General features: G+C 36.5%; 1 protein-coding gene across 1 annotated transcript in view; it reads right to left on the bottom strand.

Annotated features, from left to right (window-relative positions):
- MUC5AC (mucin 5AC, oligomeric mucus/gel-forming) overlaps window positions 1-20094 on the bottom strand; it is a 63473-nt gene that overhangs the window by 28389 nt on the left and 14990 nt on the right. The window contains exons 12-31 of the mRNA XM_029284211.1: window positions 19934-20044; window positions 18924-18993; window positions 18132-18269; window positions 17875-18039; window positions 16879-16973; window positions 15690-15816; window positions 13935-14187; window positions 13245-13297; window positions 12429-12529; window positions 11604-11755; window positions 11372-11510; window positions 11155-11268; window positions 10415-10600; window positions 8186-8425; window positions 6495-6651; window positions 5333-5458; window positions 4687-4837; window positions 3372-3408; window positions 3025-3232; window positions 346-1755 (exon numbers count right to left, since the gene is read on the bottom strand). Coding sequence (XP_029140044.1) covers window positions 346-1755; window positions 3025-3232; window positions 3372-3408; window positions 4687-4837; window positions 5333-5458; window positions 6495-6651; window positions 8186-8425; window positions 10415-10600; window positions 11155-11268; window positions 11372-11510; window positions 11604-11755; window positions 12429-12529; window positions 13245-13297; window positions 13935-14187; window positions 15690-15816; window positions 16879-16973; window positions 17875-18039; window positions 18132-18269; window positions 18924-18993; window positions 19934-20044 — 4033 coding nt within the window. The remainder of the gene's footprint in view (window positions 1-345; window positions 1756-3024; window positions 3233-3371; window positions 3409-4686; window positions 4838-5332; window positions 5459-6494; window positions 6652-8185; window positions 8426-10414; window positions 10601-11154; window positions 11269-11371; window positions 11511-11603; window positions 11756-12428; window positions 12530-13244; window positions 13298-13934; window positions 14188-15689; window positions 15817-16878; window positions 16974-17874; window positions 18040-18131; window positions 18270-18923; window positions 18994-19933; window positions 20045-20094) is intronic.

The following is a 20094-nucleotide window of genomic DNA, read 5'->3' as shown; positions in this document are numbered from 1 at the left end:
GTGTCGTGGTTTTAATTGGTGTTGTAGTTGAAACTGGAAGGGTTGAGGTAGAAGTTGTTGGAATGGATGTTGTTTCCACTATCTGAGGTGCTGTAGATGGCAGCTTTGTTGTGTGGTATTGTGTAAAAATTTGTTTTTCCGTTGTCTTATTTACTATTTGTGTTGTGGTTAATTCTGATGTAGGTATTTTTGTTGTTTTCAGTGATGTAGTAGTTATTTTGGGGATTGGTGTTGTTGGGCATGGTACAAATATAATTTTGCAGCATTGAATTCTGATCTTGTAATTATAGCAAATTTGTGATATTTGGTCTTTATTATAACATATGAGTCCTATTTTTGTATCACATGTAACTTTTTGTTTCAGTTCTTCAAGTGTTGCATTCGGATACTTTAATGCTTCACATTCAACTTTTTTTGGTGCTTTACAAAGTTCATGTCCTTTGTCTCTTATATTTTTAAAAGTTTCAAAATCCCCATCATCAGGTCCATTGCCTGGGTAATATACATCATACCACTGGGACCATTCACATTTTTCCTCAGTACAAGGTATACCTGTTGTTAAAATTGTTGTTGGTATTTGTGTCTGCGTCGTAGTTGGAAGAGGTATTGTCGTTGTTACTGTGGTTGGTTCAAATGTGGTTGACAGTGTACCTTTTGTTGGAAAAAATGTTGTAGTTAGAGGAGCTGCAGTGGAACTTGGTTGCATAGTGGTAGTTGTCATTGAAGGTTTTGTAGTAGAAAGTATGGTTGTGTATTTAGTCGTGGCAGGATGTAACGTAATTGTAGTTGTCTCTGGAACTGAGGTAGATGTAATTTGTGGTGTTGTGATATTTGGATTTGTTGTTCCTAAAGTTGTAGTAATGATAGTAGAAGTTGTTTGAGGTGTTGTGACCCTGGTTGAAGTTTCTGTAGGAGTGGTCAAGCATTCACTGTTGCAGCAATACACTTTAATTTGATAGTTAAAACATATTTGCAGCATTCCCAGCTGATCTTTATTTCTGCAAACAAATCCAAATGATATGTTGCACTGGACATTTTGGCCAACTTCATCAATAGTTTTATTAGGGAATTTCTCTGCTCTGCATTCTATATGTTCTGGGTTTTCACAGATATCTTTTCCTGTGGCTCTGATAATCTCATATGTTTCAAAATCTCCTTCATTATCCAGTGTAGGAAAATGCACATCATACCATTCTGTCCATTTGCAGATAGGTGTGCAAGTTGTTTTTCTCATTATTTCTGTTGTTGGAGATCCAGGCTCTATGGTAGATGGGACTGTAGTGCTAGTAGGTAAAAAAGTGGTTTCTGGGGTTGTTGTTACTTTCATTGTACTTGTGAAAGCAGTGGTACTTGTCAAAATAGTAGCTGGTACTGTAGTTGTTTGAACTGGAGAGACCGTGGTGCTTTCAGGTGTGGGAGCTGTAGTATAATTGCCACATGGTACAAAGCTGCAGCATAGAATTTTGATTTGATAATTGTGGCAGATTTCTGGATACTGGTCTATATTATGACAAATTAATCCAACTGTTCTGCTGCATTCTACCTTCTGGTTCAGTGTAATTAATGGAGTATTGGGGAATTTCTCTGCTCTACATTCAACAGCTTTTGGATTTTTGCAGACTTGGTAGCCTTTGGCTGTTAGATTGTCAAAAGTTTCAAAATCTCCATCGTTGTTTCCTAAGCCAGGCTGCATCCCATCATACCACGCTGACCAATGGCACACTTCCTGAACACAGACAGAGGTAGTCATGGGCACTGCAAAGATATTAGAAAGATAAATTAATATGCTTCATCCAGTTCCAATGAATATTTTCTAATAATTGTGAGCGTTTAAATGATAACCTGAAACAAATGTGTCTTAGAACAGTTTTTTGAGGCCAGAGACCATGTGTGGCAATAGGGTCAGTGGTTACACATAGAGTTTCCTCCTTTTTCCTCTCAGTAGCTTTGGGAAAAAAATCCTTTTAGGCTCTCACAAAACCATGAGGAAACAGTGATCTTCAGCAAGGTTGTTGTGATGGCAAACAGTTACAGGAAGTCTAATCGGCTCCCTTCCCAGGACATTCTACTCAAGCTCATTGCTTTCCTGCTGCTAATAGCAATGAGGAGCAATAATTTTCAGCATGGTGCCTGAGAACAAATAAGTGAGAGTGCCATTTTTTTCTGAGTCATTCCTTGATTTTGTGATAACTTACTTGGTATTTTTGATTTCACATTACCCTCAGCACTTGCTAAGCAGAAGCACTTTTACATATTTAATATGTTGAATAGAATATACACAGCGAGCAATTAAAGCTTTATTTTAATATCTAAAAGTAAATATTAAAACATTTATTTTAAAACATGAGTGGGATTGCATTGCTTCAGCAGCAGCAGAATAAGTCATCTCAACTTAGTCTCAGACAAAATGGACATGATTCAGAAGTCCTAGTAGTTAAAATGTTTCATATGATACCATGGCAATAGGACAAATGGTTTATTTTCTATGATATTCTTCTATGTTGCTGTAATGTGGAAATGTGGGGTACCTAATTAAATGTCCAACCTAAACTCTCTTCTCCATAAAACAACCTTTCTCAGTAGCAAAACTGGTAAGCTGTTTATAGAGTCTCCTCCACCTCATATCTATAGCATGCTGAAAAGTCCATTTTACAAGTTTATGCATATTTTGAATATTTTTATTTCTAACTTCAGGGGCTCATATATGATAACGGTTTTTTCCCCCTATGTCTCCACTTAAATCTCTAACAGGAACTTTTTAAGGAATTCTCAGCATTCTCATCAAACTGTTTTTGCAACTAAAGTAGATTAAATGAATCAATTTGTTTTAAAAATGAAAATATCTCATTTTTCTGAATCTTTTTATCACAGACATCATGAGTTTCCACGTTATGGACATTAACATATTGTACACACACTAAAATGTATTAAAATTTCTATACTAATAGGGCCAACATTAATTTTGTTTCATTTCATTTATTAAGGAAAAAGATAATCTGTTAGAATTTGTACCTGAAGTAGTACTTGCTGGTGAAGTGGTGTTAGTAAATACAAAGACAGTAGCAGTGGGTATACTGGTAGGGGTTGTGGGACATGGAAAGATGTTCCTCTCAATTGTGCCATTTTGACTGCAAATTGCTGTGATGCACCCTCCAATGCCATCGGTTGTATTGTAGATGATCTCGCCAGGTTTGCTTATCTTTCCTTCATAGATACAGTAGCATTCTGTCATTCAAAAAAATAATAATAATCAATTGGTTGTTAAGGTTGCTTCAATTCTCACAATGGCTGATGCAAATAATCACAACCCACATCAAATCAACACAGTCTGCTTACCATTTTCATCATATCTGCAGTCCTCTTCACTGTCCATTGAACAATAACTGCAAGGAAACAAATGAGCACAGGCTAAAAGGCTGTTCACCATTTTGAAAAGCACAACAAGCAAATGTACTTATGTACAATTAGAATAGAATCATGCAGAAACCAACACATTATTACAAGCAGATCCAATTCATTGTATGGAAATGTCCTGACAAAATTTCTGAAAAAAAAAAAGCTTCCTGGCAAATTCAGAATTTATAAACAGATTGACCATTTTCTTTGGGGAATTCCTTTTTCCCCCTGAAATAAAATTAAGGAAATAATAAAATTATTTATTTATAAATATTTTTCCCTTAAATAAAATATTTCCCTTTAATAAAAATAAGTTTTATTAATTATTTCAGAAAATGTGTCTCCTCACAAGATTGCTGGTAGAGAATGGGGAAGGAGATCCTGTGGCCTAACTGGAACAAAATAGCTGAGTATCAAAAAAAGAATAAATGTCAATTTGAAATGATTTGAGCAAGCTCAAATGAGGATGAGATGAATACATAGCAGAGTGCATTAACAATATGGCATTTTTTCAAGAACTTGATCCTCAGAAGAGTATTTCACAATGTTGCCTGCTAATTCTTGCTCCTGTTTTATGAATCATAATGCTATTTTATGTAAGGCCTCTGTCAGATCTTTAAGTTATCTGGAAGCTTCAATTGGTACAGAATACAGTGGTGTGAGCAGTTATATGTACTGTCAAAATAATACCCATTGCATCTCTGTTCTGTGAGCTGCGCTGGTTGCCAGTTTGCTCCCAGTTCCAATTCAAGATGCTGCTTTTAACCTTTAAAGCCCTTTGTGGCATGGGATGGGCTATCTGAAGGACCGCCTCTCTCCACTTACATTAGCCCACCCCATCAGATCTTGCAGAGAAGGGATACTGCAGATACCATCAGCTAGAGATCTACACTTGATGCCGTCTCTACTGTGCCTTCTCCACTGTGGCAATTGATTAATGAGTATTTTTCCCCTCCCAAATTGGACTGGCCTTACCCTTTTGATATTCTCAGAGACCCTTAGGACTTGATCATGTGACCAGACAGGAGATTTGTCTAGATGGCTCTACTGATAAGGAAGCCATTTTTTTTAAATCTTCCCTTTACTTATGGTTGTATTTTGGGGGTTTAGAATATTTATTACAATGGTTTTTTTTTATATTTGTACTTGCTAGTTTACACTTCTTGCTTTATCCATTGTTGTGCATCACCCAGAGTCACCTTCGGTGAGATGGGTGGCTGTATAAATTTGATGAATAAACAAACAAACAAACAAACTTCATAATCCTAACACTTTAAGCATAAGTCTTACCATGACTGACAGCTCTTTTCTGAAGGCATTTTTTCTCCTGGTTTATAATAGTTTACTTTGTCATCAAAGCAGCCACACTTATCAAGGGAGACACAATCCATCTCATCTTCATTAAAGTAGGGTTTATCGGCTGGACAGTTTGGATAGCACCCTACAATAAGAAACAGAACTTAATGTAAGCTCTTCACTAGACAAAACGAGCAAAGTAGGCAATAAAATAGAGATGTGTGAGGAATTTTAACAAAATCTAATCTTCAAAGCTTGATAGAAGAGCAAACAGTTCCAAACATTTTTCAAAATTAGGCTTAAAAAAATAAACGTTATGCAGACAGATCAGGTAAGAGTGGGGTTTTTTTTGGGGGGGGGAGAAATAACTTTTTAAGTTCAAACCAAGTATTATCTTTCATTTGTTAGCAGGTGCAAAACTGCATGCATCTAAAAGTACTAAACTTGAATAATTCACAATTGAGCAAATCAATTTTTCATACATTTAACACTCTGTGTATAAACAGTTACTGGAAAAATTATATCCTCACTTCTTAAACAAGTCTTGAATAGTTCCCACTATAGTAATTACAACAATTAATGCAGTTTTCAGCTTTTTTTCATTGTTGCAAATCAAAGATAAGATGCGTAAATACTGTACCTTCCAAGTCATATAATTCAAGTGAACAATTATGTGGATTCCTACAGGTCTTCATGCAAGAAGAACCACAAGGTTGATAATGCCATTCACACTCTCCTTGTTTATTGTAGTAATCACAGAATAAAGCTGGAAAGAAACAAAGAGATCAAGAGAAATGTGTTTGTTTTACAAGAGATATTCCTTATGATATTCTTTAATATGATGAATGGTATTACATTTTCTTACTTGATAACATCATAAAATAAAGATTGCTATCTTAGAATAAGTGCCCTTGAACCTAATACTATGAGAGGACATCTCCTGTTGTTCCACATGGGCTTGTTTTTGGAGGAACTCCAACTAAAAACAGCGGCAGTTACTTCTGGGAGATGGGTAGTCAGCAATATAGTGCTGAATGGCATCCACAGAATCTGATATACATTCATGCAATTTGTAAGCTAAAAATGGCTTAAATCTTTTGGTAATCCTTAAGTCTCACGAGATGTCAGAGTTTTCACCAAACTCATTGTCCCATGGATAGCAAACAGGACTTTGGACTGAATATTCTTTGAATCTAATAGTGGGGGCAGGGGAAATTCTACTCCATTATACACTGGAACAATTACAACTTGTTCAAGAATTATTATTCTGTTTCAAAATGTTCTCTTGCATTTACTCTTCTCATCTCACCGTAGTCATATGACATAGGTGTATCTTCCCTACCAATCTAGCAAGGCTTTCTTAGTTTAAGGACACATCTGATCATAGCCATTCTAGCCATGTAGTAGCACCATGGTTCAATAAATCTCAACTTAACTTAAAGTAATTTGAAATATTTAGGGACTCAGATACTCCTTCCACAAAATCACATGTGCAAGTAAAACCTGAGTATGAATACATTGCCAGTGATATTCACAGAAATACTGCATTTCTGTCTTTCTGGGTTGGGCTGAGATGGAGATACAAGTTTGCAGTAAAGATGTGAAATACTAAATGTAACCATCAGCCCTGAAAGGTAATACATTACAGTATTTGCATGCATTCAGAGGACTCAACCTAAGTCCAATGGTGATGGTTTTGTAGTATTAAAAATCCTGTTCGGTGTGGTCCTGAGAAATGAACAAATTATAACTACGCTCTACTCCTTATTTCCACCTTCAACCTTCCTGGGAAATGTACTCACGACAGATGGATGGAGTTCTCCAAGAGATGCATGCACCAGCCTCCTGACATGCCTGTGCATATGCAGCCACAGCTGTACAGAAGCATTCACAGTCTCCTCCAGTATCACAAGCACAGGCATCAGATACACACGCTTCGTAATATTTAGTTGGTTCAACCTGGTAGGAAAATAATGAACATAATTCAGTGTGTGCCTTAGTTTGGGTTAGTGAGTTTGGTAAAGGGTGGGGAGATATTTTCTCCCAGTTGCCATTCTTATGTTTCCAACCAAATCCTTCTGGAAAACTGACAGTATTGATTGGTATTCTTTCATTTGTACAGTACTATTTGTTGAATTATGCCCAACTGCATGGACACAGCAATTTGTTGTAGTTATGAAAGCAGTAGTTTTGGGATGCAACTAGTAGACATGGAACAATTATGAATCATCTGCCATTAGCAATAGATCAGGATGCAATTTGCAATGAAACAAAAAGGTATTCTATAAATCTATTAAGGAACAGTTCACAAGCAACAATTATTGGACACGTTACTATCAAGGATACAAAGCTGAACCATAGTGGGATCTGTTTCTGATTTCCTCCTGTAGAAATTATTGACTTAATTATTGATTCAAATGGTTGCAATGACCAAGGCAATGTACACATTGCAAAAATGGAGATAATATTTTTAATAGCCCACCAGTAATGCAATGTAATGCTACTTAGACGTAAAATGATTAAAGGTTAGGTTATGAAAAAAATATTCAGGGATTTAGCCTAGGTTTAGAGCAAGATTATGTATTGATTAGATCCACCATTAATGCTTCATATTAGAGAGCACCCAGAAATGTGTTTCAGTTATTAATGTTCCCAAATGCTTTGGGGAGATGTCACTTAGGATTAATTAAAAAGGAATGTAGATATACTTGTGGATAGCTTAAGCACTGCTAAAAGTTTCTGAAAGCAATATGTACAATATCCACTTCATATTATACTACCAAGATCTATTAGCAACCATATTTAATGCCCCCTCCTGCTACCATGTCAGGTTTGCCAAAGAATAAGCAGAGCCTGAGAGTACAGAGTTGGTAGAAAAAGGACTCCAGTTACAAAGGAATCCTTGTCTGGGAATTACAAAATGCTGGAATAATGTTTTATTTATTTTTGTAATCTTGGAAAGCCAGAATGATAGCATCTCCTTACAGTTGCTTGGGTTGCGGCTATTATATCTTCATCTAAGCAATTACATGCATACATATTATTAATATACAGGTAGACCTTGACTTATGAGCCCAACTGAGCCCAACAGTTCTGTTGCTAAACAAGGTGGTTGTTAAGTGACTTTTGCCTCCTTTTACGATCTTTCTTCCCATAGTTGTTACGTGAATCACTGCAGTCATTAAAGGGATTCTGGCTTCTCCCATCGACTTTGCTTGTCAGAAGCAAGTTGGGAAGATTACAAATGATCACATGATCTTGGGACACAGCAACTGTCGAAAATACATGTCAGTTGCCAAGTGTCCGACTATTGATGATATGACTATGGGGATGCTCTAGTGGTTGTAAGCATGAAAATGGTCATAAGTCACTTATTTTCAGTGATGTTATAACTTTGGTCACTAAACAAACCCTTGTAAGTCAAGGATTACCTGTGTTGGATAAAGTGTGTTCAAATGTCCTCTATAGTCTTCTGAAATGGATCTGTTCCTACCTGAGGATGGCAGAGAGCAAATGTCTTGCTGTTAATGATGCTACATTGCCTCTGTGCCCAGGAACTCCTATAGGGATTTACAGAACAAGGATCCCTGCTGTTTGGGACATCTGGACAAGTGGGAGAAACTTTCCAGCTGTTACCAAACTCCAGGACATCTCCTACTACAGACTGGCTCCTGGTGGTGAAATCGTTGATGTCATTGCCATCATAGTTTCCGCAAAGGCCACAGACCTGACCCTGCACAAGAGAAAAGCACAAACAAATTGAAAACTGGAGAGAGATGGTTCTACCTTTAGAGACCTAACCATTTTAATGCTGAGGAATATGCAGCTACTTGGGGAACTTTACATATATTTTTGCGAAGGATTTCTCACACATAGTTTGAACTCATGTACACAAAACTGTATATGTTAAAGATGAACCCAAGTCTAGGAATGCTTAATGTGGATTCAAAAAATGATTAGGCATCTATGAAACCAATCCATTTTTATTTACCCTGGAACAGCATTATGTTTCATAGAAATGAAATAGACATGCCCCAATTTATTCCAAAAATTGTTTTAAGAATTGATTTTTTCTTCAAAAGCATCAAAGGTTGTCCCTCTGAGAATGTATATCCTCAAAAGCTGTTTGAGTTCCTCAAATTATTAAATAATCTATTGCTCTATGATAAATTACTCTATGATAAATTATCCCATGAAATATACAGTTCTTTTCAGTGGAATCAGGCATTCCTCAAAATAAAAAGAAAAGAAATCCAAAAATATGAAATTACATTTTCTACAACATTATGTGTGCATATACTTGTGTACCATACACTGAATAGCCCAACTTTGAAAAGTTTTCCTTGAATGGAGCACAAGTATCCCTAACAAAACTGAAAAGGTTATATTTCGCAGAGTGAGCGGGTGGGTCTTTCCTCATGCAAAAGCTTTGGTTATATTGAGCTTGTCCTGAGATTGGACACAGAACTATGATTAACATTAATAATTAAGTTTAATCAATACAAGCCAACTTCAGCAATCAGGATTTAGAATATTTGTTTTCAAACACTATCTTTAAATAGATGTCTCTAGCTATTGGCCATGATAACTGCAAGATTTTGGGAGTTCTCATCCCAACCTATTCAGAAGGGAGGTGGTATAAAACTGGTTCAAAATTAACCAGATCATAATGTCAATCATAGTTTGTCTACTAATGTGATGTCTTTGTAAGTACTGGTCCAGATCTAGAGAAACTCAAGTTCATTCCTATATTCAGGCATGGATGCTCACTGAGTGGTAATTTTATTTTCTGCTCATCCAATCATTGGGGATAGTCACTGGGGAAAAAAAAAGCAAGGAGCGAGTACTCTGTATTCTGCCTTGATCTTCTGGAAACAGAAATGAAAGCTTTTGCATTTCTTTCAACCATATGGAACTCAGTTTCTCAATCTTGGCAATTTTCAGGTCTATAGATTTCAGATCCCAGAATTGCATAGTAGTATGGCTATTAATGAGAATTCTGAGAGTTGAAGTTCACTCACCTGGAAGCTGTCAAAATTGTGAAACAAGACAATTAGGGAAGGGAGTATGTGAGTTCACAGGTCTATGCTTGTTCATATTTCACTGAACCATAGTTCAGTGTGATTTCCAAATATTGCTTTTGTTATATGTTGATAATCAATTCAAGGTATACACACACACACGCCTCTTCCGTTATTCACAAAATTCATCAGGAATGATTAAAATTTCCATATAAATATCAATGTTAAATGGGGTCAGTCAACCAGAATAAAAATATTTGCAGTATTTCTGAAATGCAAATATTTATGTTATAGCCAATCGTCTGTGCTCTTAGACTGCCAAAAAGTCAGGTAAGAATAATGCTAGCTATAACAAGGTCAACAGAGAATTGTCATTTATAATGACCATGTTTACTGCTCTGCATAATATGTCAGAACATTGTCTTGCCCTTTGCTTTTTACATGGCAATTTTTTTCACTGTTATCAATGGTTCTATCAACCAAAATAAAGCTAAGGTGACTCTAAAGTGGAACCATAGTAGGATCCATTTAATAAGCCAACTAAATATTTAAATGTGTATATTTAGCTCTTAAACATTGTTCTTCATTGACTGTAGAAGGGGAATGTTATAAATGTATTGTTCATTCTCTAGTAATTTTTCAGTGCAATTCTTCAGAAATGAATAGAACTCTTCAGTTTCTATTTTGCATTCACACCTCACCTTAAAGTCTGTGCTGAGTTTAATGAACACAGTGGTTTTCTTATCCCATATCACGATCACTCCTCCGTTAAAAATTTCAATCACCATGTAGTTGCCCATGTATCGGATCTTGAATGGCACTTCACCTCCACCAGTAAGTCTCTGTATCACCTCAAATTTTCCATCTGTAAGTACTAACTCATACCTCTAAAAGATAAAATACAAGCAACATAAATATTTGTACCTATATCTATAAATGGACAGCCAATTTGGTGTAGTTATTAAGGCACCAGACTAGAAACCAGATGATCATGAGTTCTAGTCCCATACTATGTATGAAGACAGTTGGGTGACCTTGGGCCAATCAATTTCTCTCATCCCTAGGAAATAGGGAAGGGCAAACTACTTCCTAAAAACTTTGCCAAGAAAACTGCAGGATTTTTTTCAGGCAGTCACCAGGAATCAACATTTATCAAAGACACACCCCCACACAGAAACCACCCACACCACACAAACCACCTATCAATGCCACTACTTCTAATAATTTCAGCTGGAGATTTCCATTATTGGCAAGTTCTGCATTGGCTGGTGGATATTTTTGCAAATATAAATACACTATTTGCAAATACCATAAACCATTTCAAGATTTCCACTTATTATATAAAGATTTCATATTACATGTTTTGTTGTTTTGTCCATACTGCATGTTTTGTTCATACTACAGGTGTCATAATGTTTTTACCTTCTGCTAAGTTACTTACCCCAGTGAACACCTTAATGGCTTTTGAGCAGGTAGTCCCTGTAGAACCACAGGGGATATTCTCTGTGATCACCCGGAAAGCTTCTACATTGGTCTTATTTTTACTACACTGATTCTGCAGAAAAAAAATGTGGCATTAAGTTTTTATGAACACAAACACTCAAGGCTGAAAAAAATAGAACTTTATGATAGTAGAAACTTGAGAAAAAGTTTAATACCTGGATCAGTGTGTATTCACACTCTCCATTGAAGCTGTATCGTTTGCCGTCAAAGGTGATATAATGACCATCACCATAAACTGAGCAAGTTTCCAGACAAGGTTTATTAGAGCATATCCACTTTCGGTTCTTGCATGTGCTATGTAGCCAAACACATACTAGATGTTAATAGGTGCACATTAATGCAATATAGATGCAATCAGTTTTATATCAGCCATCAATTCATACATACCAAGTATTACATTTATCTTTGATAGTTTCTCCTGGTTTGTATGTGGCTTCATTGTGAACACATGGACAGTCTTCTGCAGGTATACATTTGCCTGCACCATGAGACACTAGCTGATCAGGACACACACAACCAGAGACACACTGTGCGCTATACTGCAATAATAGAGGAATAACAAAAAGTGTTATCTGACAAAACTGTAGGACAAGAAGTAACATTTCTAAGATATCGTACAAAGGAAAAGTGATGTCAAATTAGCACCAGTTCTTCCTACTTTTTAAATGTGCACACTGGTGTTTCAAGTTCCCTTTCCTCCAGGAATTTTTATATGAAGAGGGCTCCCTGAATTTTATTTTTATGCATCTCTGGACAGTGACTTGGCATATGTTTAATAACCTTTAATAGAATCAAATATCAAAGTAGGCAGAATCATGACTAAGCCATGCTTGTTAAGCAGGTTTACTGTATCATAAAAGTTAGTTCTCCTCTCTCCCAGAAAAATCTGAGAAGATGTTTAGGTACTTCATTAACCATCATCTCTTGTGACCTATCAGACTGATTTCTATTTGGCAATATCTCCCTAAAGTGATAGGAGAATAGTGTGCCAAGTTGTGCTGGCAGTTTCGGAGACAGAAAGACCATTTTCACTACAGTCAATTACCTGCTGGCAGACAGCTTCATATATTTAACTCAACTGATGATAATTTCAGTTATTAATATGCTGTTTTATTTATTAAATTTCTGTTCTGCATTTTCACTAAGAAAACAATCCCACGTAACTTGAAAAAGCTATTAAAATCAGACCCACTTGCAACTAGCCATACTTACACATCCCATATCAAGTGTATGGCAGCTCTTCTGACACTCAACTCCATGAGCATTAGCTGTGGTATTGTCACAATCAAAGTAGATCATAGGAGCGTCACAAACTGGTAGGAAGAAAAAAAAATGATTCAGTTTGAGATTATATCTCGGTAATTACACAATTTATATCATGACAAACATTAGATTTTATGGATACAACTAACATGGGACCCCATGTTAGAAGAATCACAATCTTGTTTTGTTTAGGTTTCTTAGTTTTGAATCATATTTCCCAAAGTTGGAAAATGCCTCTTAATAATCATAAAATTAATGTAATTGATAAAGTTTTCAATCTGCTTGTGAAGTATACAAATTAAATCCACATGCTTCAGTTTTAAAAACAGTGGTTGGATTGTGAACCTTCAGTGGCTGCTCTCCTTCTTTTACAACCTCCTCAGTCCCCCAATTCTGGTTTGGAGAGTCAAGGACATCCTATATCAAAACTCAGCGTGTCGCGGAGGAAAAAATCAGTTGCATATCTCTTGGTTGCCAGAGTATCTTGAGATGACAACTTTGCTCAAGGAATTCTCCTCTTGTGGGAGATCTAATTCCATGTTTCTTTCTAGATTAACCAATCAGATGTTCAGTTTCTACAAATCCTGCCATTTAATGGTCTCATTGCCAGATGGGGGTGTTACTATGACAAATTAAATAGCAAAATTGTTCATAAAGTACTGCACTTAAATACTATGCTTGCCTTAGGCATAGATTTCCCTTGCTGGATCTGAACAAGGTTGGAAAACCATCATAATAAAACAGGGAATAAAATGGTGGTTGTACCTGTTTGTGGTTTCACTTCCCCAATGCACTGAAGCTTGCCTTGTACACAGGTACTGTAAGAGAGTAAGACAGCTTATTATATTGCCATAAGTGCAATAAGCTTACAGTTCTGATTTATTACATTTATTATAGGATCCTTTCCTATGGATATGTGAAGCATTTTTATCAGAAATGGGTGGGCACAAATCCACACAAATGCCAGCTTCCCCCACTTTTACCACTTTACCTTTGACCTAGCTAAACCAAGCAATAAAAAAGTGATCCCTTTACCGATTAAATTCAGTTCTATTTCAGTTTTCCTGTCCTATTTTCAAAAATAATAAATTTTTGTTCTTCTGTCTCTCAAAAGGCTTGGGTTTTCAGATCAGACAGATTTGACCATTTAGAAGTATCTTTTAATGCCCAAAATATTTACAGATGGAAATGTGAAAAAAAATGGAAATACTACAAGATATTACAACATTGATCAATAGGTACGTCCATTCCATTTTTAACTCCATTCAGTGTAACAAGTAAAAATAATAGCACTACACCAGATTTGAAGTTTTATTTGTTCTATGGCATTTGTGGCCCTGAACTGTCACTTCACAAGTAAGGTTGAATAAGCTTCCTCCCTCCTATAATTTTGTTTCATTTTGATTCATGGCTTTCTGCTATTTCCCACCACTACGTTTATTTCAAGTCTCTCACCATATGATGCCATTTTCATGGACCACGTCTCCAGATGGAATGGCAGTTCCTTTGTGGTAACAAGGGCACTTAGAGGCAGGCACACATTTGTTACTGTCATCCAGATATGTCCCTTCTTCACAGGTGCATCCATCCACTGGAGGGAATGTGATTTTGCAAGTGACATCAACCTCACTGAGGGCTCGGCAGGTGGCTTGACATGTTTCAATATTGTAATGATAAGTCCAGGTTTCAGGACAAATTTGGAATTTGGCTTGAGAAGAGAAAAAAGAAAAAGAATTGATTTACAGGCAGGATTCATGTAGCGATTATGACTAGAAATTAATATATACAATAGGTTGCAATGGCTCTTTCTGTCTCTGTCTCTCTCTCTCTTTCTGAGAAAGAGGGGGGAAGATCTCCAAATCTCTGCAACTCCCCAAAATAAAGCTCATAAAAGAGAAGTTTCTGGTTGGTGAAGGTAGCCATTGCCATATAATCTCATTGTTGAACGAACTTTACTGGCTTCTGATTAGCCACTGGCACAATTAAAATACTGGGTATCAACCTATTAAACCTAAAGAACCTGAGGGCAGCATAATGAAGGCAAAAGGCTGGAGGACATGTGAACTGCTAATAGTCTTGGAAGGAGAGAGAAAAATTCAGCTGTTGAAAAGCAATAGGAGTCCAATAAAAGTTCCGTGGGAAGAATCCAGAGAAAGAAATATTTGGGGGAATATTAAAAAAGGCAGAATATCTTTCCCCAAAGGAATAATGGAGAAGATCTTTAAAAAAAGATAGAAACCAGCCCCAGCCCCTCTCCCCCAAGCAGAAACTAGGCAGAGGCCAGCTTTTAGAAATGCAGATGAGATAATCCTTTCAGAAAGGTTGGAGCCAGGAAGCTAGAAGCTGATGAGATTAAGAAGACAAAGATCCCTAAAATCTACATACCCCCACCCAAACTCTAAGGGCAGGAAACAATATAGGATTAACCCACCAATACCAAAAGAGCACACTCAGACTCAGGTCAAAGTACATGACACAGGAAATACAAAGCCTCAAACAGGAACAGGAAATACCCTCAAAAGCCCAAGAAGGTATAAAAACCCACCACTCCCAGATACATGTGGTCAATTTTCTCAGAGTCACATTGCTGTCTGGCTTTGCTCTTTAATAAACCGCAACCTTCTTTTTGGAGCAGTCTCCATTTTGTTTATTCCCAGATTGGACTGGACCCTGATGAAGATTTTTCTCTCAACAGTTCAGTAATCAGAAGAGGTGGCTAGTATTAAATCGACTCTACCCACAAGATATGAGGCATGAGAATTTTGCACACACAGTATGTATTTTAAAATAAATACAAAAAAAGTTTTTATTGAAGCATGTGCCTGATTCCAAGCTAATTTTGGAGTTACTTTTTAAAGCTACTAATTTGATAGCATATATATTTTTCCTCTTCTCTGAAAAATATGATAGCTTCCAATGGTCCGGGACCCTTCAGCAGCATTTTAATTGAGCTAAAAGCAAGTAGGGACAGGCAGAATAAGAGTTGGAAGGGACCTTGGAGGTCTTCTATTCCCCCCCCCCCCCGCTGAAGTAGGAGATCCTGTACCATATCAGACAAATGGCTGTCCAATCTCTCCTTAAAAACCTCCAGTGATGAAACACTCATAACTTTTGAAGGAAAGCCTGGTTAATGGTTAATGGTTAATTGTTCTGACAGGAAATTTCTCCTTAATTCCAGGCTGGTTCTCTTTTTTGTTATTCTAAACTTACCACAGACAGTAGTCCTCCATGCACTGATCAATACTCCTTTACCAGCACAGGCTCTGACATAGGCTGAGAGGGCAGCACACATACAATTCTCACTCTTTTCACAGTTACAGGTGTCATACATGCAGTTCTAGAAAAACAGAGGAACTTCAGTTTAACCAAACGTCACCTTCCTTCAGAGATATTTCCCTTTATATTCATGGTGCAATCCTTGGATCCTTCAGATATCAGCCAGCCTCTCTTGCTATGGGGCTACTAGAAGGAGTAGGCAATAATACCTGAAGAGCCATCACTTCTGTAATCTTGCTTTAGCCTGGCCTTGCAAAAATCATGAGGAACTTTGAAGAGATTGCACTGGAAGCCTTCCTTCTTTCTGCTTTTATCTAAGTTGTCTGTCATATGCTAGTCAGTTGGGTTCTTTCAGTGTACAAATCTGTAACAGTTTATTAGCTTTCAGGAAGCAAGGTATTTTCATGAATTATAGCATCCTGCAAAGTTAATAGCTATATACTTCAAGTGCTATAAATCAGTAAAGTAAACTTTGAGTTTACACTGGAAATGAATGGCTCCATCTAAATCCAACTCATTACAATTCCTTCTGCATTTTCTGCATTTTTTCTTAAACATTACAAAAAAAATTCCATAGACTGTTTTATACAATTTGCCTTAACAAATGCATTTTGTTCACATCTTAACTTAGAATGTGCATTTTTCTAATGTACAGTATATATTTTAATTGAGTTTTCCTAATGTATATAGCTCGTATGCAACTTTCCTGAATATCTATGTGCACGTGCAAATTTAAACCATAAACTATATTGCAAGATCTGAAATACATAATCTAAAGGATAATAATGTTTTGATTCACATAATAGTCCAGGAAATGCAAAATATTTAGAACAGCTTAAAAATTATTTGACATCTCCAATTAAGACCCAGCACCAGAATGGAAATGATATATTTCATACTAACATTTGACTGTAAACTATTGAGTAGGTCCTGGTGTGCTATATAAAGTGAGAAATGTGTATATTGGTTGGATTATAAAATGTAGCTAGTGAAAAAAAAACATAGAAAGCTCAGCAAAAGACCAATTAAAATCTGGCTTCTCTGAATTTGGCAATGCATTTCTTCCCATGAATTATCTTTAGCTTCATCTTAGCATTTCAGTGGAAGACAAAAAACTACTCACTTTATGGTAAACATCTGGGTTTACTATTGAGTGGCATTTCTGAAAGGGCCCCTTGGTGTCAGTCAGCAATCCGCACCAGTGTACAGCATATTTTTCTGTAAAACAGAGATAAATGGGCTATCATTTTGGTACCTTTTTTTGCTATAGATCCTCTGTATACTGTACATATATGTCTGCAACAAAGATAAACTATATCAAACTGACAAACACAACAGAGTAATCAAAGCCCTATTCCTTTTTACTAAGTTTTCCACCCACAGCATGAGCACCAACATGGATGTGCACAAACACACTTGCCATTTTGTCATCACATTCTGGCACTGGGCATGCTTCTGAACATGAGATTATCCCTAAATGCTTAGTGCTATCTCAAAAGACAGTCTTGTGCTGCACTAAAGTCTAATTTAAACCAGGCAAAAGAGATGCATTCTCTCAGCTGTGTAATAATGGTCCTGTTGCCTTTGGGTACAGTACATTACATATAGATTTTTCTTTGTTTGCTGACATGTTTTCTTGTGACTATACATGTCACTATTTTTATTTGTTTTGGGGAAAACATTGTAGAAGGAAAGTCCACAGTAGCTCCAAATCTGTCTAATATGCTTTACTAGATTATTTTGTGAAGAAAATGAGGGAAAATAATTATAAATGTTGTTCCAATTCCTTGGAGGAAAAGCAGGATATAAATGTAGAATAATAATGATAATCCTTATTATTGTCCATTGTGAAGAGGAACTTTATGTCCTGATAACTCTAGACCCAAGCAACTTTAACCCCAGAAAAGTTAAATATTTCAGAATCCTTCTGGATGTCTACATTTTTTTAAATCCAATGCTACATGTGTTTCTATTTTTTTAAAAGAACCTCTTTTTAAAGATGTTTCTAGGACAGCCATGCTTACTGTCAATTCTGGAAAAGCACAGTATCAACATCAACAAGAGAGGAATAGGCCAGAGAAGAGTGCCTAGGAAAAGAGCAGCAAACAAATGTACGTACCATTTTCTATACTGAGAGTACAGGGGTTTTCAAATATGTTTTTGACATTGGGGCAATCTGCCTGTGTTTTCCAGGTGTTAACAAAGGCAGCAGAGGTTCCTTCTGTCACCCCACTGATAGCTTTAAAGTCATCTGATTGGATACCATTGAAATTTCCACAGAGGCCTGAAACAAAAAGGAAATACATTAATCCTTTGCACACTATCATTGTAACATCCTTCTTCTGTGTAGTGAGAATGATTCATTGATTTACTTACCACATGTCTGCTCTTTGTGGCTTGGATCCATGTATATAAACACCTGCATTATAGGGATAAATTGTATCACCACCTGGAATCCAAATTTTGCGTCTATCACAGTGAAGAATGAGGTAGGGCGGAAGATGGTGACATTGGCTGTAGAAACAAAACCATACAACAAAGTAGTTTTCAGATGGAAGCATACATTTCAATTGCCACCAAGGGATGAGTCTTGCAACTGTGGTTGTTAGTGCAGCACATATACACTTGGGTTTTGCATCTCAGTAAGTGATACTGATAAAGGCTTAGATGTTGCATCTCAATCACTTACTGATACTAATATAAACTAATAATTTAGGATTAATATTTCTTATTAACAGGATTAGCAATTACTTGTGATCAATAAACTAGTACCTACTTCAAAGGAAAGGTCTGAGATTACATCTAAAATCCCCAGAAGAGCCTTTTTGATAATATATTAATATCAATCTTTTCCTGTTCTAAACTGGACTTTTAACAATATTCAGTCCTTTCTTCCATCATTGTCAAGTGATGAGATATTATTTTACTCATCTACCTAGACCATGGGTGTCAAACTGCCGGCCCACAGGCCGGATGCGTCATCGCAAAACTGCACCCACCCCATTGCTGGCAATGGCAAAAAAGTTGCGATACGCTGTGACATGTCACGTGACGTTGCGAGTTTGACACACCTGACCTAGACACTTTGAATTTCAAATAAATTCCTGAAACAAAAGATCAGTCCTTAAGTTGTGTAAAATGCTAGAATATAAATAGCAAAGAACTTACATGCTGAGATAGGCAGCTGAGTGAGAATCATATTCACATACACAGCTCCATTAGACTTGACCACAAACACCTGGGTAGTGAGAAATGAGAGGTTAGAGCAAACACAATGAGAAAGAATGTCTTTACTGCAATATTTATTTATTAAGCAAATTGATATGTCCAAATCACACACAATGACTCAAAGGAGCATATGGCACTACATTTTAGCATTCCCCCTCCCAAACTCATTTCTTTCAGTTATACTGCTTTTCATTATCTTTTTTTTAGGAAATACACATTTGTTATTTTGTTTAACCAATTTTTTTAACACAAGCTATCTATACATAGAATTTATATTGTATTTCATTTATTAGAATGAAGGTTCTGACAATAACTGATTGATCACAAATAAAACTAATGAAGTATTTGAAACAAGTTTTAAGTGGAATGGGATAAATATTTTTCTGAGATTTTTCAGAGACTTGGGTCCAGAGCATTTCTATGCTATGGAGGAATTTTGTGAGACAAATTTGAAGACAGGTATAAAAAGAAATAAAGAAAGTGAGGGCCAAGAGCCAGGCCCCAGCAGGAAGGTAATTTAAACTACTAGGGAGTAAGAACTAAAATGTGAGGAAAGGAAAAATAACAGGAAGGAAAGTAGAAGAAAGGAAAAAAGGAATAGGAAAGTGAAGTGGAGGAATTAATATGCAAGACAAAACGTTTGAAGGAAATAAAACTTTGGAGCCAGGATAGATGGTGAAAAGTGAACAGAAACATTCCAGAACCTGGATCTCTCTACAAAGAAACAATGGACAGAACATTGTGTAAAGAAAATGAAATGTGCTGTTTGTAATTGGAAAGTCAACATTTTACTGCACATTTCTAGTATAACTTTAACATTAGTATCAGGAGCTCAACTGAGAACTGTTTTTGCATGCAAACTGAACCTGTTTCTCCCTGCATCTGGTGAAAAAAAATATTCCTAAAATTATTGAGCATGCTTCTCATAAATTCTTGTTCTTCATACTTACTGTCTGTCCTCCATCAATACTTAGAGCTAATCCTTTCAGGCATGTCTCAGATTCTGTCAGGCCACACTTTTGAATTTCTCCCAGAACAGCGAAGTTATTGCTATCACAGAGCTGGAAAAAAAGAGTACTAATAGTTTGAATTGCCTGAACTTATGGCATCC

The sequence above is a fragment of the Protobothrops mucrosquamatus genome, unplaced genomic scaffold (genome assembly GCF_001527695.2).
Source record: "Protobothrops mucrosquamatus isolate PMUCROS unplaced genomic scaffold, P.Mucros_1.0 scaffold433, whole genome shotgun sequence".
Classification (NCBI taxonomy): domain Eukaryota; kingdom Metazoa; phylum Chordata; class Lepidosauria; order Squamata; family Viperidae; genus Protobothrops; species Protobothrops mucrosquamatus.
This window is presented reverse-complemented; position numbering and strand designations above follow the sequence as displayed.